This window comes from Sciurus carolinensis, chromosome 17 (genome assembly GCF_902686445.1).
Source record: "Sciurus carolinensis chromosome 17, mSciCar1.2, whole genome shotgun sequence".
NCBI lineage: Eukaryota > Metazoa > Chordata > Mammalia > Rodentia > Sciuridae > Sciurus > Sciurus carolinensis.
The window spans coordinates 63,414,812-63,440,313 of NC_062229.1; the positions used below are offsets into that span (position 1 = coordinate 63,414,812).

Genomic DNA, 25,502 nt, shown 5'->3' on the forward strand with positions numbered 1-25,502 from the left:
GGAGACTGAGCTGTGTCCTCATCTTCTAATTTTGACCAGGTAAGAGTATTTTTGATAAGATTGCCACACTGAGCAAATAGAGTCAGTGTGTCCCATGGACCACACTTGGAGCACAAGATTTAAAAGCACAAAAATCTGATGATTGTAGAACCTGCGTATGTGTCCCCAATTGTCCAGAAATATCACTTGATAAGTTATCCCTTTCTTTCAGGCCCATTTGAATTGCAATTGTTTCTAAAGATTTTAAATAAGAGAGAGAGAGAGAAAAAAAAAAAAAAAGTCACTGTGGTGACACACGCCTGTCATCCCAGCAGCTCGGGAGGCTGAGGCAGGAGGATCATGAGTTCAAAGCCAGCCTCAGCAACTTAGTGAGGCCCTAAGCAACTCAGTGAGACCCTGTCTCTAAATGAAATATTAAAAAGGGCTGGGGATGTGGCTCAGTGGTTAAGCGACCCTGGATTCAATTCCCAGTACCAAAAAAGAAAAAAGAAAAAAAAAAAAGAAAACATTTAAAAAAACGAGATCGTTTTCCTCGGTTCTCAAACCCAGCCTCATAATGACTAGCAGCCAGATGTCTGAGCCACCAAGGTGTGTTAGAGGCTTCTTCCTGCTTCCAGGTGAGACCACCTTATCACTGGGATGGTCCACACAGTCATAACTGGAGAAGGACTTCACTGTCCCTTAAGGCTCCACCCTGGATTTATGTCCTAAATTTTCTTCCCGACACTTTGCACAGAAATGGGAAAAGCACACTCACTCCTTTGCACCACCACCATCGTCGTGAAAGGAAAGAAAGGTAGAAAGCCAGACCACAGCCGAGCCGACCCTGCCGCAGCCTTACCGGAGACTTCTTGATGTCCGAGACGGCGTAGTTCCCTTGCGACGTCCACCTGGCCGAGTCCGTCAAAGACAGGCCTGTCCCGTGAAGGTTGATGCTGAAACGACCCTGGAACAGACGAGCCAACACAGACAGGTTCTGAGCCCCCGTGATGTCCCAAGCCACCTCAAAGGCGAGGCCAGGGAAGGTGCTTTGGAGGGAGGACGATGTTAATGAACTCTGATGGCTACTAATTATTGAGGGTACTTTGTTTGGCCCTTGTCAAGCATCCGCTCACTTTTCCTCCCAAGAGCTCTAGGAAGGGACTTTTCTCTACAGATGGGGAAACTGAGACCCCGCGGTGGGATGGCCGCCTTCAGGTCACAGTGAGCGTGCATCTCCCACCTTCCTGACTTTAAAATCCTCCTCCTGTTCCTCCACCCCCATTCGGCCTCCCTAACACGGCCATTCTGGTGTTGCTCACAATTATCAGATTCCTTCAGGAACAAAATGCCACAGTGTAATTTTTCTAACAAGATCTTGCTGCCAAAGCTTCCTGGGCTTCCAGCTCCCCGGGGCGATGGGCACAAAGCGTTCTAAACACAGCAGGGCGGGACTTCAAAGAAGAGGCGCTTTCCCCGCAGCGGCCAGCAGAGGGCGCGCTTGGCCTGCTCAAGACCGCCTGGGACCGGGGCGGCTCCTTCCAGGCCAGGGACAGATTTTGCAAAGGTTCCCAGGGTGCCTTTCAAAATCTCGGGTGTCCTGACATTTATTTCTAAGGCGTGGTGCAGCAGAGAGACCCTTTGGTTGCTCTCTCTTTCTTGCTCTCTCTCTCTCTCTCTCTCTCTCTCTCTCTCTCTCTCTCTCTCTGAAATGGCTCTGCAAAGTCTTCTTTGAGGCTTCCTCCTTGGTGAGCAGTTTTAGAGCTGAACATGTTCTCACGTGCCAGCTCCCATGACTGCTCCCTCTGCATCTGAAGCCCCGGTCCTTTCATCGGAACACAGATGTGTTAAAACACAGATGTTTTATCACAGATGTGATAAAACAAAGCAAAGAGAGAGTGGGAGCAAGCCTTCACAACCAGTCAACCTCAGAGTGAGTTCAGCTCTTTCACCAGCAATTAGATCCTGGACAGATTTTTTTTTTTTTTTTTTTTTTAAAGCAGCATCTCAGTTTGTCCATCTGTAAAATGGAAGGTAATAAAAGCATCCCCCTCTGAGTACAGTAGTGAAGAAGAAATGAAATTATCCCCAGGTAGAGAGTAGATAGGCAAACACTCTGATATTTGCCCTGCATTTTCTAATTGTTTTGTGAGAGTTCATTTACTTTCCCCAAAATAACAGTAAGCTTATTGAGGGCAGGGCCTTGAAATTGCTTTATGCATATTAGTTATGGTTTGTAACATATGACTAGTCACTTGATTTTTTTTTTCTTTTTTTTTTGGTACTGAGGATTGAGACTAGGGGTGTTCTACTACTAAGCTACCGCCCCAACCCTTTCTATTTTTCATTTTGAAACAGTCTCACTAACTTGAATCCTCTTTCTTCAGCCTCCTGAATCACTGAGATTATAGGCATGTACTACCACATCTAACCTTGATAAATTCTTTTTATTTTATTTTTTGGTATCAGGGACTGAATTCTGAGCCACATCCTCAGACCATTTAAAATTTTTTTTTATTTAGAGACAGGATCTTACTGAGTTGTTTAGGGCCTCACAGTTGCTGAGGCTGGCTTTGAACTCGTGATCCTCCTGCCTCAGCCTCCCAAGCTGCTGGGATTACAGGCGTGCGCCACCACACCCAGCCTTGACAGACTCTAAATAAATATGACGTCGTAGCTGCTCAATGAAGATTTGCAGGACTAGGAGTCTCTTCTTCCTGTTCCATAAATAAGAGTTTATAAACCCCTTTGAATGCTTAGATTCCACAAACATAGAATGGGGACGAAGAGGATTCTTATGGTTGGAGGTGACCAGAGGATCTCGTCTGGCCTCACTCAGTCAGCGGTTCCCAATCACTGGGGTGATTTTTGCTGCCAGAGGAAACCGGGCATTGTCGGGGAGACATTTCTAGTCATCTCACCTCCTGGCAGTGAGGACAGCCCCGAGATGCTTCTCAGCCTACAAGTTACAGGACAGCCCCACAACAGAGAACTATCCAGCTCCCAAGGTCCAAAGCACAGAGTGCAGGAGCCTGGGAGGAGGCTGGATCTATCTAGAATACCGACTCGCACAGTGTGACCTCCAGCAAATGGCTCAGCCTTCCTGAGCCCCAGCTGTAAAATGGCTTCGTGAGACCTATCCAGTGAACAGGGGGCATCGTGCATGCAATGTGTCACCTGGCAGAGAGAGGAGACATTTTTAGAAAAATTTTTATGACAGGCAGATGCCAGGAGTCGTATGCTGAGTGGCCTCAGTAGCCAGGCGTGGGATTGTGGCTGGACTGTCCTCGCCTGCCTCCTCAGACCCTGGGTTCAAGCTGCTGCATCCTCCCACCTGGCCTCTTCTTCGTCCCTGTCAATCATAACAGAGCTGCGGGTCTCACCATGCATAACACCCAGACTGCAGCGTGGCCAAGGATCCCTTTAAAATATATGTATATATTTCTAGTTGTCGATGGACACAAAGCTTTATTTTACTTATTTATTTTTATGTGGTGCTGAGGATGGAACCCAGTGCCCCACTCATGCGAGTCCCAGCCCCAGCCCGGTCACTTTCTTTGCAATCTGTGTCCACTCAGACCCCCTGTCCCCGGCGCTGCAGAAGGGAGCCTTGGTCTGTTCCAGCATCCCCGTTCCTAGAAAGTCCAGAACAGACATCTATCCCAGCAATGTCCCCAGCTGTCTGGGAGTCCCATGTCTGAGCGCACTCGACAGAGTCTACCAGGTCTGTCTTCTCAGAAGCGGTGACAGACCCGAGGCAAGGGAGACGGTCCCCGTTTCCCTCCTGCTTTTTCGGGATCGGGGATCTGCGTTTTCAGCAGACATCCTAGCTAAGCGTTCAGCCTTTGAAAGCTGAGGACTGCCAGAGAAGACCTTAGAGACCTAAGCCAACGTCTTTTTAGCTCTGCCCCGAAAGACCTAAATGCCTCAGCGGTGTCGCTATTACCTCCTGCTGCTGATTTACAAGAGGGAGGGTGGTGAAGAGTCAGCTACCCCCTAGAGAGTGCAGAAGAGGTGCTCAGGACAAGGAGATCTGTTCTCTGACCAAAAGAAAAGGAGGCAGAAATCTTGCCTGGAAACAGAATCAGAAAAGACATCTAGCCGGGCGCGGTGGCGCAGGCCTGTTATCCCAGCGGCTCAGGAGGCTGAGGGAGGAGGATCCGGAGTTCAAAGCCAGCCTCAGTCACTTAGTGAGGCCCTAAGCAACTCAGTGAGACCCTGTCTCTAAATAAAATATAAAAAGGGCTGGGGATGCGGCTCTGTGGTTAAGCACCACTGGGTTCAATCCCTGGTACCAAAAAATAAAAAAAAAGACAAGACATGACATCTACCATCACAGATGTGGATTCAGACACACTTGGGATCCAATGCAGCCTTTCCATACACTGGTCCTATGGGTTCAGGCAAGAACCAAATCTCCTCCATTTCCTCACCATTATAGGATGCTCGGCTGTGGACACAGGGATGCTGGATCTGGTGCCTCAGACACAGAGGAGCCTCAATAACAGCAAGCTATGAATGCCAGCATCCATAATGACAATCATGCCTCTGCTTGCTCAGGGTGACACTCATACACAGATACACTCCAGCTATTTCTGAATTTTTTATATTTTGGTACTGGGGATTGAACCCAGAGGTACTTAACCACTGAGCCACCTCCCCAGTCCTTTTTATATTTTATTTGGAGACAGGGTCTTGCTGAGTTGCTTAGGGCCTCGCTAAGTAGCTGAGGCTGGCTTTGAACTCCTGATCCTCCTGCCTCAGCCTCCCAATGACAGGCGTGCGCCACCGCACCTGGCTCACTCCAACTATTTCTTGACGCTTCTCTTGGAAAATAAATCCCCCAAACAACAGGAAGAAGAGTCAGATCCTCAAACAGAGAACCTTGAACTGGGGAGATGGTGTGCTTGCTAGCACGCTCAAGGCCCTGAGTCTGATCCCCAGTACTGTGGAAAAGAATAAAACAGAGCCTCCCTCGGATTTCTACACAATCACTAGGTGCAGCGACAGAGCATTTGGTCCACAGTTGTTTGCACAATTGTTCCTTCTACAAACCTTTTCCTGGAAAACGGATTTGAAAAGCTAAGGCGTGCAATCCCAGCAGGACACAATGTGATTTGAAAAAAAAAACCAAAAAACACGTGAACTTCTCCCTGGCGTGGGGTGTTCCCATGGAGCAACTGCTTCTTTGCCAGAATTTAGGAACTCAATCAGGTCATTTGTCTCTGAATTATTAAAATAAATGAATGCAAATTACCTTTCAGTTAGTTAAGTTTCCCAAAGGATGTGCGAACAGAAACAAGAAGCTTCTGAGGCATTCCAGAAAGCGGGACAGGCCAACCAATTAGCCATTAAAATGCAACCCTACCACTTGGGTGCTGGAAATCATGGGCCGCTCTAAAGAAATTGCACTACAGAAGTTTCCAATTCCTGGGTAATAGAGGAACGGCTCTTTTTACCATTAGGCCCTTGGTTTACTTTCTTTCTCCCTAGAGAGCTTGCTTTCCACTTCCCTAAATGTTTAGCAATGCTTTTATAAAGTTTAGGGCTGAGAAAACACTTCCTTAAAAGAAAATTCAGATGTGTTTGTTCTTGGCGCTCTCTGTGTTTGGGGGTGAATCCCTCCCTCCTGTGGACACGCTGCCTGAGCACATCACTCTGCCCAGTCCCTAGACTCCTGAAGGCAGAGGGGGACATTCCCAGCACAGAGCATAAGAACAGCTTTGTGAAGACCTCACACAGACCAAAGGAAAAACCCAGGCCAAGTTCTCTTGAGCAGACATTACGCCGTCCTGCTTTCCAAGTGCAAAAGCATCTTGCAGAGACTGTTGCCTACTTTGCAAAATTAGCCTGGGCTGATTATGACAGCATGTTTCAAAAGGTCATACTTCCGGCTGGGTGCAGTGGTACACGCCTGTAATCCCAGCGACTAGGGAGGCTGAGGTAGGAGGATTGCAAGTTTGAGGTCAGCCTCAGGAATTTAGTAAGACACTCAGCAACTTATGGAGACCCGGTCTCAAAATAAAATAAAAACCCCAAAGGACTCACTTGTGAAGAGAAAAGAATGGACAGATCGAGTGGAAGATGATGAATTTGTCCTTCTGACGTGAACAATGCAAATTTCATAGATCTGAAGTAGGACTAACAGATTGGGCTAATGACATCCACAGAGTCCTGAGCTTCCATCCTACCAGGCTTCTAGAACATATTATTATACCATGGTTATGAGTTTACTTGCTATTCTCCTCAAACAGTCATAAATTCCTCAGGATGGACATTTGTGGGTCTCTGCTAAGCGAATGGTGTCCATCACAGAGATCAACTGATCTGCTAAGACCATTCTAGAAGCGTTCCAATTACGGAATCAAAGGAACCCATGTAAGACTTGCAAATTTTGAGACTCCCAGGTCCAATGTTTAATTCTTAAATCTCACTAAGATTTAGAAAAAAGTTCTTCCACACTTTTTTCCCCCCACTTAGATGTTTTTAAACACATAGGGGCTGGGGCATCGCTCAGCTGTAATGCGGGTGCTCAGCATGCATGAGACCTGGGCTGGATCCTTAGCACCACAAAACCCCAAACCAGAAACACAGATGGGACCGTAGCATGTGTGACACTTTGTCTGATTTTTGATCCCTAATTCCATAAGCATTTTCTACCACATGGAAAATTCAGAATTATGAATGGCTGAGGGGAGTGTGCTGGGGTCACTAGAATGGGCTTTTTAGTCAATGGTATGGATCTTTCTCTAACTCTTCATTCAGGGACATCATATTGATGGCTTGGAATCAATCATGATTGAGGGGAGTGGTCCCAGGGATTGAACTGAGAGGTGCTTAACCACTGAGCCACATCCCCAGCCCTTTTTATATTTTATTTAGAGACAGGGTCTCGCTGAGTTGCTTAGGGCCTCCCTAAGTTGCTGAGGCTGGTCTCCAATTTGCAATCCTCCTGCCTCAGCCTCCCAAACTGCTGGGATTATGAGTGTCCACCACCACAACTGGTCATGGGGCAAATATTTACACCATGGAAATGGGCAAATGCTAGACAGCAAGGTTTTTTTGGTAGTTAACAATAAACATCTACCAACATTCTACTGACTGTATGCTATTCATTTATTTTTGAGTTGTAATTTGTTAAACTAAACCTTTGCACCAACAGCTAATTTGTCTCTAGGTTTTTACCATCATACTTGGTGTTATTTATTTATTTATTTATTTATTAATACCAGGGATTGAACCCAGGAGTGCTTAACCACTGAGCCACATCCCCAGCCCTTTACAATTTTTATTTTGACACCATGTCTTGCTATGTTGCTTAGGGCCTCCCTAAATTGCTGAGGCTGGCCTCAAACTTGTGATCCTCCCCCTTCAGCCTCCCCAACTGCTGGGATTACAGGTGTGTGCCAGTGGGCCGGGCTATACTTGGTACCTTTTGCCGAATGCAGAGATAAGGCACATAGCTCTGGTTACTTCGCTGGGAACTACTCTTGGGGATGGAATCCTTGGATTAGACTCTGCCAGCATTTGCAAGGCGAGGTCCCTCATGCATGTGACCCCAAGACCCCTGTAGAGCAGCTATTCCATTCCATCCCTGGGAATAGAGGTAGTTGAGGTGCCCCTGGGTGCGGATTCTGGCTCAGGAGCGAGGCCCTGAGGACCTACCTGTGGGCACTTGGCGGCACTGTAGCAGTCCCCTGCGGTCGCAAAAGGCACGGGGTGTCCTTCACTCGTCCTTGCGAACTGTAAGTCAGTGGCTGTTGGGGTGAAGAAAGGGTTCGAGGGGGAGGGAGGCGCAGGATAGGAAGGAGGAGAAGAGGGGGAGAGGAACAATGAGAGAATAAGGAGGACGCGGGGAAGACACGATCGGAGCATTAGTGGGTAACCGGATCCAGATGCGCAGCCGGTTTTTCTCATTAGCTGTGCGGCTGGGGAGCTCGGTCCCCGGGTTTTACCAGCCCGACCCTCGGCTCCTCCCAGGATCGAGGCCTGGGAGGAGTGTACCGTGCCTTTGGAATCGATTCCTCCATAAATAAACAGAAGAGTGGCCTCAGCAAAGGCAGTGGAACCGAAGGGCCGCCAACCTCTGTGCCTCCGCATGGCAGGCGTGAGGATCCGGGCGAGGAGGGGACCTTCCCAGCTGCTTAGGACCTATCCCCTGAGGTCCCCTCTGTCCTCCCGTGGCCCGGGCACCGTGATTGCCAAAATATGGCGCAATTAGAACCCACATCTTGAAATTATTAATGGCCGTTGCCCAAGTTTAGGCTAACTTGTAGTTAAAAAAAAAAAAAAAAAAAAAAAAAAAAAGGAGAGAGAAAAGCCAATAAAAATGATGCTGAGCCACAGTTTGCGTTTTTGACCCCCCTGCAGCTCCCCAGACCAGTTCTGCAAATGCCGAGGAGCAAGAGGGCCAGCGGGATTATCTGCTGGTGGGACTGGAGGCTGGAGTTTAAATAAATATCTTCTGCCTCCCCCCCCCTTTTTCCTTTTTTTTTGTTACTGGGGAGTGAATTCAGGGGTGCTTAACCCCTGAGCCACATCCTGAGCCCTTTTTATATTTTATTTAGAGACAGGGTCTGGCTGAGTTGCTGAAAACCTTGCTAAATTGCTGAGGCCGGCCTCAAGCTGACGATCCTCCTGCCTCAGCCTCCCTAGCCACTGGGATGACAGGCGTGCACCATGGTGCCCAGCCTGCCTTGTTTTTTCTGGAATTGTCAAAGCCCTTCCTCTTTCTGCAGAGAGCAGAAAGATGGGTGTGTGTGGGGCGGGATGCAAGAGCCTTAAACTGCAAGCGGGGGTGTCCTCTAAGTGGGGAAACTGCAGTCCCTCTGCCTGTAGCCCTCATCTGTCTAGCGGAAGGCAATTAAAAATATGTTGGTACAAATCAAGTTTAATCTACCTCGAGAGGAAAGCGATGCATATTCTGGGTTCAATGTTAATGAGGAAAAATTAATTATTCATCATTTCTGTTTTTCCTCTCTTGGAGGGAACATGCTTAGATGGTCTGACTGTCTTTAACCACTCCTGTGATTAATGTCCCTCGCAGCGATGCAGTGTGGGCCAGAGCATGAAACCAGCCCCGGCTCAGGCTTGTTAGAAAAAGGTAATTGTGTGCTCCATTTTTCTTCTGTAAATTGACGATCAGATAGAATTACTCTTCGGCTGTGTTTGTGCGTGCTCTGTGCTGGGGGGAGCCAGTGGGATCAGAGCTGCCACACAAACTGCTTAGCTTCGGGTTTTTGCATCGGCTGTTTCTTCTACCCTGGAAGTTTCTGCTTCTGCCTTTGCTTTCCCCACACTGAAACCCCTGGGCCTGGTTAACCGCCTTTTTTTTTTTTTTTTTTTTTTTTTTTGGTACCAGGGATCGAACCCAGGAGTACCTAAGGACTGCGCCACATCCCAGCCCTTTTTTTAAAAAAAAAATATGTATTTTTTTATTTTGTGGTCTCCCTAGGTTGCATACAGTCTCCCTAAATGGCTGAGGCTGGCCTCAAACTTGTGATCCTCCTGCCTCAGCCTCCTGAGCCACTGGGATTACAGGTTCTGGCTGACCCCTTCTTGATCTTCAGGTCTTGGTCTCAATGCCCATGTTTTCTGGGGTGCTGTTCTGATTTCCCATACTGCACTGGGGTTGCTCTAAGGTACTTCATCTCATTCATTCATTCATTCATTCATTCACAGATCTGCCGAGTACAGTACAGGCAGCTCTTTGGCAGTGAACACCAAGGACAAAACCCTGCTCCTGTGCATCCTCCATTGGGACTATGGTTACTGGCACGCAAGCCCCATCCCTCATCCCCAGCCACACGCAGGACACCAAAGGTCGACTGCACAGAGACAGCAGTGCCGGGTCACCCGGGAGCCTCGGTGAACTCACTGATTATCTGCATGCTGCCCAGGTCTATCCTGATTTTCTGGAAGCTGGAAAACCCGGCTGCTGTATAATCCTTCCGACACTGACAGTCGTCTCTGCGGCTCCCGTTGTAGGGACATTCTGTTGGGTTGTGCAACCTAATGATGGAGAGAAGGTTCTAGTAAGCACAGGAGTCATTTTCCAGGGCTCTCGGGGTATCGCTAGGCTTTTTTCTGAGTCTTCTCCTACCTGTGCCCGTAAACCTCGGAGAAATTCTCGGAGTCACCATGAACCAGCGTCACGTACTCCTTGGGGTGGTCAGACTTCATCCCTGCGCAGAAGATCTGAAAGACGCGCCGGAAACAGCCGGTGGGGAGCGGCTCGCAATGAGATGCGGGGCGGGTTCTCAAGAGGGTGGCCGCTGGGCGGCACTCACCTTCAGCAGCTTGCCCCTGATGATCAGGAAGTACTCTCCGTCTTCTCTGGCTCCGTTGAGCCTTTTCACCTCCTTGCAGTTCTGGGGTAACTCGCCTGAAACACCAGAAATGCAAAAATGGGATTTGGTGCTCCAAGATGTGTGAGATCCGCCAATAAAATGAGTCATGTCCTTTGCACCAAAGAATATTAGCAAAGGGGAGGATTTCTTTAAAAAGATCACTACGATTGGGTGTGGTGGCACATGCCTGTTATACCAGCCGCTCAGGAGGCTGAGGCAGGAGGTTCGTGAATTCGAGGCCAGCCTCAGCAACTTAGTGAGGCCCTGAGCAACTCAGTGAGACCCTGTCTCTAAATAAAATAGAGAACAGGGCTGGGGATGTGGCTCAGGGGTTAAGCACCCCTGGGTTCAATCCTTGGTAACCCCCCCAAAAAAAAAAGAAAAAAAAAAAGCACACTATGTTTCTAAAGAGGGCAGACAGACAGATGGACAAAGAAATCCCGTCCCTCCCTCATGCTGGAGAACATGGCTCCTGTCGGGCCACTTACAGTTATAAATATTATGGCAGGTTTTCCGATCTTCTGGCTTCAGATCAGCGGGACATAAGTGGCTGGGTTGGTCCTCGTTGGTTAAACACTGCACGGATCTGCTCGTCACCCCGACGCCACAAGACACCGAGCACTGGAGAGGAAAGCAGAGTTGGGGGCGGCTGTCAAGCCCAGCTGGCGTGGGCTCCCGGCCGGGTGGAGCTCAGAGCCCTAATGTCACGGGCAGAATGACAATCCAGACTCTGTGTGGCTGACAAGCAGCTGGCATTTGCTGAGCACTCACTGTGACCAGTCTCTGCGCTAAGCTTTAGATCTTCATATGTAAGCTTTCTACATAAGAATATGCAACTTATATATGAAATGCTTTTATACGTATGTAAAATTTACTGTGATTATAAGCATATATACAACTCTTGAAATTCAAGCTACACAATAACCCTGTGAGATAGGATACCATTGCCCTAATTTTACAGAGGAGAGATTGAGGCTGAAATGTTAAGGAATTTGTTTATGTCACGGTGCAGCCAGGATTCAAACCCTGACTTTCTCTAACCATCTTATACTTTTGAATTGTATATTTGGTACTGGGGATTGAATCCAGGGAGCTCTACACTGAGCTAGAGCCCCAGTCACCCGGCCCTTTTAAAACATAAAACATTTTTAAACTTACTAAGTTGCTGAGGCTGGCCTCCAACTTGCAATCCTCCTGCTTCAGCCTCCTGAGCCACTGGGATTAGGGGGTGTGAGTCACTGCGTCTGGCATAACTCACCATGTACTTTTGCCCATTCACCTTTCAAGAATGAGTCTTATAGCCCATGCAGGGCAGACTCAATTTAAAATATTCTGCCTTGCTGAACCTGTAACACCAGGACATAGTCTCTCAGCACAGGAAAACGCGAACCTACAGATTCCCTGAGAACAGAAGCTGCAAAAAGCAGCTGCCACCTTGGGCAGCTCCTGCCAAGGGCCAGATTCCAAGTGCCTTTCATATTATTTTATTTTTAAAGTGCTGGGGAATCAAACCCTAGTACTTTATGCATGTTAGGCTAGCTCTACAGCACTGAGTAACACCTACAGCCCCCCAAGTACTCTTTAAAGAAAAAGGTAGTAAGCCAGACCCGGTGTCCAAATTTGCCGAGCACAGAGGCACACCCCTGTAATCCCAGTGGCTGGGGAGGCTGAGGCAGGAGGATCAAGAGTCAAAGTCAGCCTCCATAATTTAGTGAGGCCCTAAGCAACTCAGTGAGACCCTGGCTCTAAATAAAATACAAAAAGGGCTGGGGATGTGGCTCAGTGGTTGAGTGCCCCTGAGTTCAATCCCTAGTACCAAAAAAAAAAAAAAAAAAAAAAAAAAAAGTCAAATACACACACATATAGGTCAGTCATAAAATTTGCCACTGTAACCTTTTATGTGTTAAGCTTTTTATATATTAACCTTTCATCTCCACAGCTACCCATTGTACAGATGAGGAAACTGAGAGTTGGACAGTTTGCATTGCCCTGGAAGGTGGCAGACTCAGGATTGAGTTCCAGCCCAGGTGGCTTCTAAGCATGGAGCCATCCTGTCAGAGACCAAAGAGGCCCCTTCTCCTGCTCCGTGGGCCCAGCTGCTAAGCCCTGCTCCCCACGCAGGACCGCAGGCTGGGCAGGGGCGCTGCCCACGAGGCCTGAGCTTCCAGATTCCGTCAGAGTCATCTACTTACGCTGCCCCAGTTGCCGACTCTCCAGGTGGCCAAGACGGGGCAGTCACTCAGGTAGCAGGGGTGGACGCTGGGCGGCTGCGGGCCGGGGCAGCTGGCGGCCGTCTGGTAGGCGTACTCGTAGTTCTCCTTCCCCGTGTAAATCTCGCTGCACGACACCAGCCTTTGCTTGTAGCCCTTCCCGCAGGTCACCGAGCACTGCGCGGAGAGCGTCAGGGGGCTCAGGCATTCCGGAGCAGCCCCCTCGGGCCCTGACCCCAGGACCACCCTGCGGAGGGCTCCGCGGTTCACCTCGAGGGGCGACGTGGGACACCCCCCAGCTCTGGGGCGCCCCCTGCCGGTGGGTCCCTCCGGCCCTTCTCTGAGTCTCCAGGGAGAAGGAGGGAGCGAGAGGTGCCTTAGCTGTCACCAGACTGGGCTTTTGCAGATCTACAACCACCACATCAGGGAAGCCACCAACTGGGAGGAGGAGATGAGCCCACACCCAAGCCAGGAGCTGCCACGTCAAGTGTGGCATGCAAACATTTAGCCAAAAGGGGACTTTGGGGGCGTGTCCCCTCCCTGGGTACTGTGAGCTTCCACCTCTGCCTGCCTCTTAATATCCTCCCGCCCCTCTTTTCTCTCCCTGGCTGGGGATCTTTCGGTTTGTTTGGCTTATTTTTTTCCAGTACTGGGGATTAATCTAAGCATACTTTACCATGACGTACATTCCCAGATCCATTATTATTATTATTATTATTATTATTATTATTATTATTATTATTATTTGGTACCCAGGACTGAACCTAGGGGTGCCTAACCACTGAGTCACATCCCCACCCCTTTTTATTTTTTTTCATTTTGAGACACAGTCTTGCCAAATTGCTTCGGGCCTCTCTAAGTTGCTGAGTCTGGCCTCCAACTTGGGATCCTCCTGCCTCAGCCTCCTGAGCTGCTGGGATGACAAGCGTGCGTCACGCACCACCCTGCCTGGCAGGACTGTCCTTTTAATCAATGCTCAAGGGTGGTTAAGAGCCAGTGCCTGCCCTTCCCTGAGGTCTCCTGCCCTGTGCCTGGAAGTCTGCTGGGCTTTTCCAGGGAGGAGGCTCACCTTAAATAAAGTCCAGAGATAGGACAGGGAGGAGCCTGCCCAGCCAGTGCCCGCGGAGCTTCCCTGGGCCCTCCCTTCTAGCTGGTTCCAGACCTGGAAATGCTCTATGTGCATTTCTTCCTTCTTTAATTGCTGCCGTTCAAATGTCCCCAAGGCCCAGCTAGAGACGCCAGACCAAGAGAGTGCAGGCTAGCCTGGGTGTCCCACCAAGCTGCGGGTGTCCCAGGGCGCTGGCCAGGGCTTGCATGCATTGACCTCGGTCTGCACTAACTTCAGCCAGGCTGTATGTTTGAGAAGATGGGCACCGAGAGCCCTGGCCCCTACAAACCAGGGGCACAAGCAGCCCACTGGCCATTCCAGTGGGAGACACAGGAGAGACGGGCGTTTGCTGATGACACTGAGCCCCAACTACGCTCAGACTTGCTTAAGAGGCTCCATGTTTCTGAGAAGAACAGATGCTCTCAGCTGACTGATAAAAGCCTGTGAACAGGTCCATTGTTCCTGGATTCCTCCAACCAATGCCGACCAGAGTTCTCAAGGGTCTGAGTGGCCTCTTTCTGAGGAGGAAATATTACACATGCTTTGCCTACACTACCTGTCATGGCCTTATATGTGTGATTCTTTGTGAGCATGTCTTACTTTTCTAACTTGAAAATAAACCAGATGCAGTGGCGCACGCCTGTAATCCCAGTGGCGAAGGGAGGCTGAGGCAGGAGGATCCCAAGTTGGAGGCCAGCCTCAGCAATTTAGTGAGGCCCTAAGCAACTCAGTGAGACCCTATCTCTAAATAAAAACTCTGAAAAAAGGGTTGGAGATGTGGCTCAATGGTTTAGCCCCCTCGAGTTCAATCCCTGGTACCAAAAAAAAAAAAAAAGGAAATAAAAAGATAAAAGTCTCCTTACACTAGCAATACCCTTTAGGGCTCACTTGGTGCATCCCTGTTGGGGGACTGGAACTTCTCTTTGTAGGTCTTTCCCAGTTCTCTGCAAACTCAGATGGGATGAACTCCAAGAGGAACACAGAGAACTCTCCAGGGGTAGAGGTTGCTGTGGCACTTGCATGTTAATAGATCCTTCTAGAAGATCTAGCAGATTGATCTAGTAGATCCTTCTAGAAGGAACTGTGATGCCAGCCCCTCTCTGCAGCTCTCCCCTGACAAGCTCCCTTCCCTGTGGTCCTTCCGTCCGTGCCTCATCCTGTTTAGCCTTCTAGACTATCTGCGAACCTGTGGCTTTCAATCCATAATACAGCTGAACTTCTGTGGAAGTGTGGAACAATTATTTTCAAAAATCTCTCCGTCTCCTCTGTCAGGGGTTTCATGTTGTATCCAAGCTACAAGAGCAACCTGTATAAGAGTCTTAGAAACTCAGACTCCTTCAACATAAGCAAGCAGCCCCTAGGAGACCGGCTGAGAGAGGAGGTCCTTCTTGGCCAGGGAGGGACAGCGCAGCTCCAGCCAGGGAAGAACTGAGCTGCAAGTCCAGAAGAGTCCCCGGGAAGCAGAGGGGCCGAGGGTCACAGGCCCCCAGAGAGAGGGAGGGAGGGAAGGCAGGATGTCTTTTCCCCTGCAGAGGGCCAGGGGTGGCCTCCTGCAAAAGCTTTGGGGACCAGAAGTCAGGGACCATGTCTGACGAATGAGAAGCTCAGCAAGAAGAGCAGAGGAGCCATTTCCCATGAATCCCTTCCCGGCCTGCCCCTGCCTCTGGATGGCTGCGACCCAGGCCTTCCGCCAACACCCAGGACTGTTCTGAACTCTCACCTGGCGCCACATTGTCCTGGCTGGAGAACTGTCCATCTATTTTCTAATAATCTGCTCATGTCCCCCTTCCCTCTTTAAAGGCCTGTGGTACTACCAGCTCAGGGGGTGGGACAGAGCAGGACCACCGCAGCCAGGACCACGGCATCAGAGTTGTGTGATTCTAGAAAGTTCTCTTCCTTTCCAGCGGAGCTGCCCAGCCACGTGGTTCTGCGCTTCCCTGACCTGATTTTTTAAGGGAGGCCAAAAGTTTGGACTTCTAAGTGAGAGGTCCTAACTGGCCCATGTCGCTTCGTTTTTATTTTTGCTGTTATTTAAAATACGGTGCAGGCCACACCAATTGCATTCGGCAAGTCCAGTGTGGATTTTCCACTTAACCGTCTTTGCCCTGGAGAAACACAATAATCTTCCCTAATAGCCGAAAAACCTAAGTACCTGTTTTCCCTTATTCTTTCCCGTAGGAAATGCCTCCCTAGACACCTTTCATTATTGATAAGTCCATAGTAATAATAACATGATTATCTTCTCTTCAAACTTTATGATTTGGGGGGATAGGGGGTACCCAGGATTGAACCCAGGGGCACTTAACCACTGAGCCACATCCCCAGCCCCTGTTTATATTTTATTTAGAGACAGGGTTTCGCTGAGTTGCTTAGGGCCTCACTAAATTGCAGAGGCTGGTTTCGAACTCACGATCCTCCTGCCTCAGCCTCCGGAGACGCTGGGATTACAGCGGGCCCGACCCTTCCTAACTTTTATTATTATTATTTTTTAAATTTCCAGGCTGGGTCTCACTAAGTTGCCAAAGAGCTTACAGAAGCCTCTGTACGACTTCTTTATCATACCACGGAGGGGAGTCCCCACTGGAAGAGCTGAAGGGAACCGGGACACCCTGCGGCAGACCTCCCTCAGTCTGCAGCCAGGACCCATCTGAGGACACAAGGGTTCCCAGGGGCAGGGCTGGGTGGCAGGTCCCCGCCGGCTCCCTCTGCGGCTCTCAGGCCAGGCCGATCTGAGGCGGCACAGGTGTCCCCAGGACGGTACCTCTGACCACTCTCCTGTGATCCACACGTATTCGCAGGGCTGCAGGCTGCAGCTCTCGCGGTCCGCGGGTCGCTGGGCGGCTGCGCAGTGCGCACTGTGAACCTCGCCCTTGTCGCCGTCCACGCAGACCACCTGGCGGTACCGGGAGCCGTCCCCGCAGGTCTTGGTGCACTGTGGGGACAAACGCGGAGGCTGGAGAGAGAAGCTGAGACACGCCCTCTGGTGTCCTGCGGGTACTTGGCCACCTGACTCCACAGCTCCTAAGACACGAGGTCCCTTTGCCTATTTGGTGATTGGGTTATTTTATTTTATTTTAATTAAAGTTTTTTTTTTTTTTTTTTTGAGACATTTTGATCGGGTTATTTTTATCTTATTTTTCTGTAGTTGCAGATGGACACAATGCTTTTATTTATTTTTAGATGGTGCCTAGGCTCCAACCCAGTGCCTCCCACACTAGGCAAGTGCTCTGCTCCTGAGCTACAGCCCCAGACCTGGTTATTTGGGGGGTTTTTTTGGTGTTAAGTGTTCTGAGTTCTTTATGTATCCTGGAGATGCCGGCTCTATCTGAGGTGCAGGTGGTAAAGATTCTCTCCCAATCTGTGGGCTCTCTGCTCAAGGTCTGGATGGTTTCCTTTGCTGTGAAGAAGTTTTTTAGTTTGATTCCATCCCATTTATGGATTCTTGCTTTTACTTCCTGCACTTTAGGAGTCTTACTGAGGAAGCTGGTTCCTAAGCTGACAATGGTGGCGAGTTGGGCCTACTTTTATCTTCAGGGTCACATCCATGTTGGAAGCAGCTCAGTTCACAATAGCTAAGCTGTGGAACCCATCTAGGTGCCCTTCCACAGATGAATGGATGAAGAAAATGGGGTATAGATACACAGTGGAATATTACTCAGCCATAAAGAAGAATGAATTATGGAATTTGCTAGTAAATAGATGGAGCTGGAGAGTATCTTGCTAAGTGAAATAAGCCAATCCCAAAGAACCAAAGACTGAATGTTCTCTCTGATGTGCAGATGCTAACACACCACAAGGGCGGTGGAGAATAGAAGCTCATTGGATGAGACAAAGGGGAATGAAGGGAAGGGAGGGGGATGGGAACAGGAAAGACAGTGGAATGAATGGACATCACTTTCCCATGTTCATATATGAACACACGACCAGTGAAACTCCACACCATGTACAACCACAAGAATGGGAAGTCATACTCCATGTATGTGCGATGTGTCAGAATGCACTCTACTGTCATGGATAGCTAAAAAGAGCAAATTAAAAACCCTGAGGTCCCTGAACCAGGGATGCCAGAGCTGTCTATATTTTGCCTGTTTCACCTACTGGCTGCTCCTGGCACGTGACGGGCCTCCGGTGAAGAAAGCAGAGGCGAAGGAGTGGAGCTGAGTCAGACCTGAAGCTCAGCACCCACCCACAGACTGACTCTCCTGTAACATCCAAGCCCCTGGTCACCCAAGTGCCATCTGAAGACCTCTCGTGCCAGGACCGCTGCCCCGTTTTCTAGACCAGGGGAGCATAGGACAAGTGCCACCTCTGCTGTGGAGCCCCAGCAGGTAGGTAAGGTGCTTTTCTGTGGCCACAGCTCCAGGATGGACTGTGCACAACTCCGTCACCCAGAGACTATTCACCAAGTCTCCAAGGGCCAGGCCGGGGGGTCCCGGGGGAGGAGAATGCACATTGACAGCATGTTCCAGGATCTCGGGGAGAAGATTCCGTTTGAGTACTAAGGGTAACATCAAGGAATGAGATTCAGGGAAGGGAAAAATAACAGAATGAATCAAACAACATTACCCTATATAAATGTATGATTACACAAATGCCTTTACTCCAGGTACAGAGAAACAACATGTATCCCATGTTTACAATAAAAAAAAAAAAAAAAATCTTAAAAAAAAAAAAAAAGGAATGAGATTCAGCATTTTCTAGAATTTCCATATTTCAGAGAAAGAAACTGGGATTTTTTTTGCGGGGGAGGGTGGCAATACCAGGGATTGAACTCAGGGGCACTCGACCACTGAGCCACATCCCCAGCCCTTTTTAGTATTTTATTTAGACACAGGTTCTCACTGAGTTGCTTAGGGTCTCCCTAAGTTGCTGAGGCTGGCTTTGAACTCATGATCCTCCTGCCTCAGCCTCCTGAGCTGCTGGGAAGACAGGGGTGCGCTACCTGCCAAGAAATTGGGATTTTAAGAGCCTCAGTAACTTGTCCCTGGTCACACACATTTGCTCCTGTCAGTCAAAAGCAAGGGGTATATTTTGTTCTAGAATGATCTCTGTTGGCCACAAAGTCCTTGTCTTTTTTGCTTCAACCAACAGCAAGCTCCACCTTGTTTCATCTTGGTGATGGGTTGCTGAGGTCGCCAAAGCCTGTTCTGTCTAAAGTGTCCCTGTCACCCAACACATTAAAACTCTGGAATACTTTGGAAGCTGATGGACCCCTGTGCCAAGCCCTGCTTCCATTTCCTTTGCCCTGGGGTTATCTCACAATAGTCAGTGAATTTTCTAATTTAAGACTCCAGGGAGAGCCTTAGATCTCCTGTCTCTTTATTTGGTATCACAGACAGATGTGCTCCCAAGCCATTTGAGATCCAGCCTCACTCAGCAATGTCTTTCCTTATCTGCCCTATGGACATTTTTGAATAATGTTACTATGAACATTCATAGACAGATTTGTTACACCCAGTTTCAATTCTTTTTTTTTTTTTTGTACCAGGGATTGAACCCAAGGGTGCTTAACCACTGAGCCACATCCCCAGCCCTATTTTGTATTTTATTTAGAGACAGGGTCTCACTGAGTTGCTTAGGGCCTCCATAAATTTCTGAGGCTGGCCTCCAACTTGGGATCCTCCTGCCTCAGCCTCCTGAGCTGCTGGGATTATAGGCACTCGCCGCACCACTGCATTCCAGGCTGATTTCAGTTCTTTAGGGTACACTCTTAAGAATGGAATGGCAAAGTTATAGGGTATGCTCTGGGTCTTCTGGGAATGACTTTGTTCCTTTAGGAAGAAGAAGGAATCTGCTGGTATGTGCTGGTAGCTTCTCATCATTTGCAAACTTAAAATTTCCTGCTTGGAAAAGCAAATCTCAGAATCTGGAATGTGGAGTCACTCATTCATTTCCCAGAGCACTAATCTGACGTAAAACCACCATGAGGTGAACCTGAGGGAGCAAAAATCACGTCAAACAAGTGTCTGGTTCGCCCAGTCACTCCTGGCTCAATGGCGTTGAGGTTTTCTGTTTCCCTGGACTAAGCTGGTAACTATTGCGCAAAAACATTTTTGTTTTTTTCATTAGGAGATGCAGGACTGCTGAATGTCAAGAACCAAACAAGCCAGGCACAGTGGCACACGCCTGTAATTCCAACAGTTCTAGAGGCTGAGGCAGGAGGATCACAAGTTGGAGGCCAGCCTCAGCAACTTATTGAGGCCCTAAGCAACTCAGAGAGACCCTGTGTCTAAATAAAATATAAAAAGGGCTGGGGATGTGGCTCAGTGGCTAAGCACCCCTGGGTTCAATCCCTGGTACCAGAAAACCAAAACAAAAACCAAAAGTGTGCAGATAGCTGCAGAAGAAAAAGTGATTCCTTAGAAAGTGAAGACTTAGGCGACTCAGAGAAGATCATGATTAGTGAGCGGCTGAACCTGGACTAACCCTTCCAGCTCCTGCTCCTCTTCCTTAATCCACAAGGCTGGTCTCTGTGTCCATTAGTGACAGGTCAGAGCAGAAACCCAATTGTCTGAATGCTTTCTGCTCCTTACGTGGGTCCTGAAGCACAGTTAACTACCAGGAAAGCTCCTTTGTCAGTAGGACAGGAGGGGCTGGGAAAACATCCCTCTTCAGAAAATGAAAAATGAAGCTCGGTAAATCAGTGACTTGGGCCTGGCCGTGGGACTGGTCAGGAGCAGCTCTGAAAGTCCCGTGAGGAGGGTTTCCTCCTGGGATCTTTAATCCTCATGAGACAGTGGGCGCTGGGCAACCAGAAAACCAAGTCCTTCCTGCAGCGCTCTTGGGGTTCAGCAGCTTTTGGTGATATTCCTCTCCCGACCCTGTGACTTAGGACTCTTTTTTTGCCTGTTCTAGAAGATGATCTAGAATGTTCTAGAAAGCAGCCAGTTCAAGTAGGCTTATTTTAATGTCCAAAAGGATTTCTCCGATTCCAACGAGGGCTTTTAGCAGAAAACCTCGACCAAATGCGTAAGAAACGCCGGCAACTGCTGTGAATTTCAGCACACTATCATTCAGGAAGAAAATAATCACAGTACTGAACCAAATGGGGGAGGTTGGCCAGGGTGCTGTGGGCTGCATGTGCCTTTAAATGTGCTGAAATTAAGAGCGGGGGCGAACATAGCTTCCCCAATCGGAGGTGGAGGAAGCCCTAAACTAAACTCTTCAGGTACTATTTTTGCTCAGCCAGGTTGGAGGGTCACCGGGTGATGGTCTAAAGGGGATCATTTAATGCAACAGGTAGAAACTGTCTGTCCTTAATGACGGTAATCAAGTCGCTTTATACTTTCCAATATACCTTTTGGTGCCCTTCCCTGACCACAGCGGAGGACAGTCACAGGATGGTCACAGGCTCTGCCTTCTGAGGGTATTGATTTTCCCCAAGGAGGAAAGACTGTCATTTCTGGAGTCGCAATGCCACTGTTGGAGAGTGTACAGATGGACAGGTCACAGATGGCACGTGGAACCCGACAGCCCGGGGTTCCTTGTGTGACCTTGTGTGTCATGAGAGGCAAAGGGGCCGAGAACCCCTGACCCCACAGGGGACTCTTCTTAAATCAGCAAGGCATTCTATTCTTGAAGCTTGTTTTGAAGTCAGGGATATACAGAATTTGGATTTTTTTTTTTTTTTTTGGTGCTGGGAATTGAACCCAGGGGCGCTTAACCACTGAGCCACATCTCCAGCCCTTTTTAGATTTTATTTAGAGACAGGGTCTCACTGAGTTGCTGAGGGCCTCGCTAAGTTGCTGAGGCTGGCTTTGAACTCGCCATCCTCCTGCCTCAGCCTCCGCCCCGAGCCACTGGGATGACAGGCGTGCGCCCCTGTGCTCAGCAAATTTGGATACTTCTGTCCCGATTAATAGACTTCTAAGGGGAAAAGGAGGCAGAAATGCTACCCTGGAGACACTTTAAAGTCATTGAGTCGTTCAGTGAGTCTTCACAGCGGGCCAGCTCTGTGCTGGGCCCTGAGGTGCAGCCCGATGGCTTCCTACCCAGCTTCCCTCCCTGCTTTTCACTCAGGGCTGCAGCTACTCTCAGCTTGGGGTCCCGTGTGTCACTCAGCCCACACACTGGTGATCACCGGGGCTTAGCACCTAGGGTCTGGGATTTTAAACACAGTCCTAATGCACGGGACCTGGTGCTTGAGAGCCACCCGCACCTATTCATTCACTCATGAATCATGTGTTCCTGCCTAGCCCCGTGAACACATCACACCCGATCCCTCCCCACCGCCAAGGCCATGAAGATCTCTCCCATCAACCCACCAAGACCTCCTGCTCATTTTTAATTTTTCAGCGCTCAGGAGATCAACTTGGGAATCCATCAAAGTCCTCAGACTCCAGATCTGCATGAGCAAGACCCGGGTTTCCTCAAGAAATGGGGGGGCAGTTCTGCAGAGGCCAGACAGATCCCGGCACAACATGTCTGTGGCCTTGGGACAGGAAGCAGCCACAGCTCTCCTAATGGGCAAAACGGTTGCTGGACTGCCCTAAAAGAAGTGGAGAAAGTCTTTATTGGACGCAGCTGAGTGGCAGGCCTGGTCCTGTCTGCCTCCTCTCCCTCTTTCCTCCCTGCTTTACCTTCAGCTCCTCCATTCAATCATTTAAAGCTTCCATCATTCGAGGCTGTGGGGACCACGCCAAAGGCTGGGGAAATTCCTGGTGAAACTGTCTACCTCCAATAGCTGATCACAAACACAAGGGAGCCAAGCGAAACCCAGGGCGTTGGTTCCCACCGTGGGGAAATTCCAGGGTATTGTGAGCACAGAGGGGACTCTGGACTCTGTCATTAGTGGGGCGGTGGGATCAGCAAAGAATTCTGAGAGGAAGTGACATCGAGATTGGGGCCTGGAGGATGAGCCAGGGAGAGTGATGTGAGGGCAGGAACAGGGTTGCCTTGTTGTGATGCAGGGGAACTAGGGAGGGAACAGGGATCTCTGGGGAAAGGGGAGGGAGGAGACACTTGCAGGAACTGTGAGATTTATTCCTCAGTGCTAAAGATGCAAGGGGCTGGGGATATAGCTCAGTTGGTAGAGTGCTTGCCTTGCAAGCACAAGGCCCTGGGTTCAATCCCCAGCACTGCAAAAAAATAAAATAAAAATAAAATAAAGATGCATCACCCTATGTACACTCACAATATGAATTCCATCAAATGCGAATTGATACCACACTGAGAGTCTATCTCACTCCAGTTGGATGGCAATGGTCAAGAATGCAAGTAACAATAAATATTGGTGAGGATGTGGGAAACAGCCATGCTCAGACGTTGCTGGTGGGACTACACATTGGTGCAACCACTCTGGAAAGCAGTGTGGAGATTCCTCAGAAAACTTGGAATGGACCCACCATTTGACCCAGCTATCCCACTCTTTGGTTTATACCCAAAGGACTTAAAATCAGCATGCTACAGTGACACAGCCACATCAATATTTACAGCAGCTCAATTCACAATAGCTAAGCTATGAACCAACCTAGGTGCCCTTCAACAGATGCATGGATAAAGCAAATGTGGAATATTACTCAGTCATAAGGAAGAATGAAATCATGGCATTTGCTGGTAAATGTGTAGAACTGGAGACTATCATGCTAAGTGAAATAAGCCAATCCCCCAAAATCAAAGGCTGAATGTTCTCTCTGATATGCAGATGCTAACACACAGTTGGAGGGGGATGGGCAGGAAAGAATAGAAGTTCACTGGATCAAAGGGGAATGAAGGGAAGGGAGGGGATGGGAATGGAAAGACAGTGGAATGAATGGACATCACTTTCCCATGTTCACATATGAACACACGACCAGTGAAACTCCACACCATGTCCAATCACAAGAATGGGAAGTCACACTCCATGTATGTGTGATATGTCAGAATGCACTCTACTGTCATGGATATCCAAAAAGAACAAATTAAAAAAGGGACAAAATGAATTTCATCAGTTATAAGTGAATATATATCAGCTCATAATATTGATAAGAAATTCTTTGTGAAAATAATGCTTGAAAGAATTAAAGAAGCCTTTTTCCAGTCCTTCCCCACACAGCCTCTTGAGCCTTATAATTCCGTGGTGGGTAAAATGGAGCAAGAGAGGACGAATCCCTGGCCAAGGTTAGTGGGTGGTATTAAGAGACCACCGCGGCGGGGCGCAGGCTAGGCTGAACTGGGGGGCGGCCGGCCGGATGCGCCTTGGGGAGGCCCCTGCACCAAAGAGAAGGAGCATTCGGGAGGGCGGGACCCAACCCAGCTACCCAAGCCCCTCCTTCCGCCCACGTGGTCCTCAGCAGGATGGTCTCCAGCATAATTCCCATTTTGCAGATGTGCTCACTATAGTTCCAGCTCTCAGAAGCAGAAATCGAATGGACTTCTGTTTACGGTACGTTTCCTCCAAGCAGAAACCACACGAGCCGGTGATAATGCCTCCGCAGAACCCCAGCCAGGCTCTGGCCTCAAGTGATCGTGAAGGTGCAAGGTGCCCCTTCCCGGGTACGGCTGAAGGTCTCAGGGTCAACAGTGAGTCCAAGGCATCAAGCCTCCCCAGGGACAAGGCTGAGGATTTGATAATAGTCAACCACCTACAGTTTCAGAAGCTGAGCGACGTGGCTCCCTCCTGTAATCCCAGGGGCTGGGGAGGCTGAGACAGGAGGATCGTGAGTTCAAAGCCAGCCTCAGCAACTTAGCGAGGCCCCAAGCAACTCAGCGAGACCCTGTGTCTAAATAAAACACAAAATAGGGCTGGGGATGTGACTCAGGAATTAAGCACCCCTGGGTTCAATCCCTGGTAGAAAAAAAAAAAAAGAAGAAAAGGAAATGAAATAATTCACTTAAGGTTCATGGTGACCTGGGAGAAGTATATAGAAATACTTAGACCATTTATCTCCGAGGTCAGGTTTCTGGGCTTCAAATTCCAGCCTTATTATCAAATGTGTGACCTTCCTACGCCTTTAGTATTCTTGTATTAAAGGGGAAAATATAATTACTATATCAGAGAGGGATAGAAAGTGTTAAATGGGGTTTTTCATGTAAAAATATTCAACACAGTATCGGGTCAGTTGCTTAGTAAATAATAAGCTCTGTTATTTTTATTATCATTAGTACTAGGGCCACAAAACTAGACAGCTCTATGGATGTCCCTCATGCTGTAGCCTATGGGAATGGCACTTCCTGGAGTTGTGCAGTGCACAACCTGTGTGGCTGTACAAAACATCCCTGATGATCATACCATGATGAGCATACAGTTTGTGCTTATCAAGGCAGCCGCCTTGATTACTTCTGAAAAGAAAAGGTGCCATAGGCTCAGGCCTGAGGCTGAAACAAAAGACATCCCACTGACATACAGGTGAGCTTAATATTTCAGAAAGGACACATGCAAAACCCAAAGATGTGTGAGGCAGTTGGCAAGGACCACTAAGAAAGAAGGCCCCGAATGGGGAGCCCCAGTGCCTGCCACTCCGTGGGCCGGGATGTGGTGCTGGGCATGCCTCCAGATCGGGTCAAAGGTCAGTAGGGAGGAAAGGCACAGCATCTGCCTGCAGGAAGCAGGCATTGGGCCAGGGGTACCCGAGTGAGAGGAAGCCGGAGAGACAAGTGCAGGACCAGAGAGAGGCGGGAGCGGTGACTGAGGGCAGCCGGGAGGCCGCTGTCTAGAGATCAGCCACCCTGCTGACTGTTAACAGGGACACTGTGATCACAGAGGTGGGAGCCATCAAGGACTACAGGGTGGCCCCCGGCAGATAGGCGGACGTGCGCGCAGCCACGGCGCTGTGGACCTCGCCTGCCTAGCTGGCTGCAGGCGCTCTGGACGCTCCCTGTGCGCTGTGCTGCCCTGGGGACATGCTGAGCAGGCTGCCAGCAGGTCTTCCACGTGGG

The 25,502-nt window shown here is 49.2% G+C and overlaps 1 protein-coding gene across 7 annotated transcripts in view; it reads right to left on the reverse strand.

Moving 5' to 3' along the window:
- Adamts9 (ADAM metallopeptidase with thrombospondin type 1 motif 9) overlaps positions 1-25,502 on the reverse strand; it is a 174,300-nt gene that overhangs the window by 12,566 nt on the left and 136,232 nt on the right. For 4 of the 7 annotated variants that reach the window (XM_047531181.1, XM_047531185.1, XM_047531180.1 and 1 more), the window contains 8 exons: positions 16,408-16,599; positions 12,521-12,715; positions 10,817-10,949; positions 10,269-10,363; positions 10,082-10,176; positions 9,857-9,990; positions 7,645-7,736; positions 842-946 (listed from right to left, as the gene is read on the reverse strand). In XM_047531181.1, the coding sequence (XP_047387137.1) occupies positions 842-946; positions 7,645-7,736; positions 9,857-9,990; positions 10,082-10,176; positions 10,269-10,363; positions 10,817-10,949; positions 12,521-12,715; positions 16,408-16,599 (1,041 nt within the window). The remainder of the gene's footprint in view (positions 1-841; positions 947-7,644; positions 7,737-9,856; positions 9,991-10,081; positions 10,177-10,268; positions 10,364-10,816; positions 10,950-12,520; positions 12,716-16,407; positions 16,600-25,502) is intronic. The other 3 variants (XM_047531184.1, XM_047531183.1, XM_047531182.1) reach the window with 1 other exon arrangement.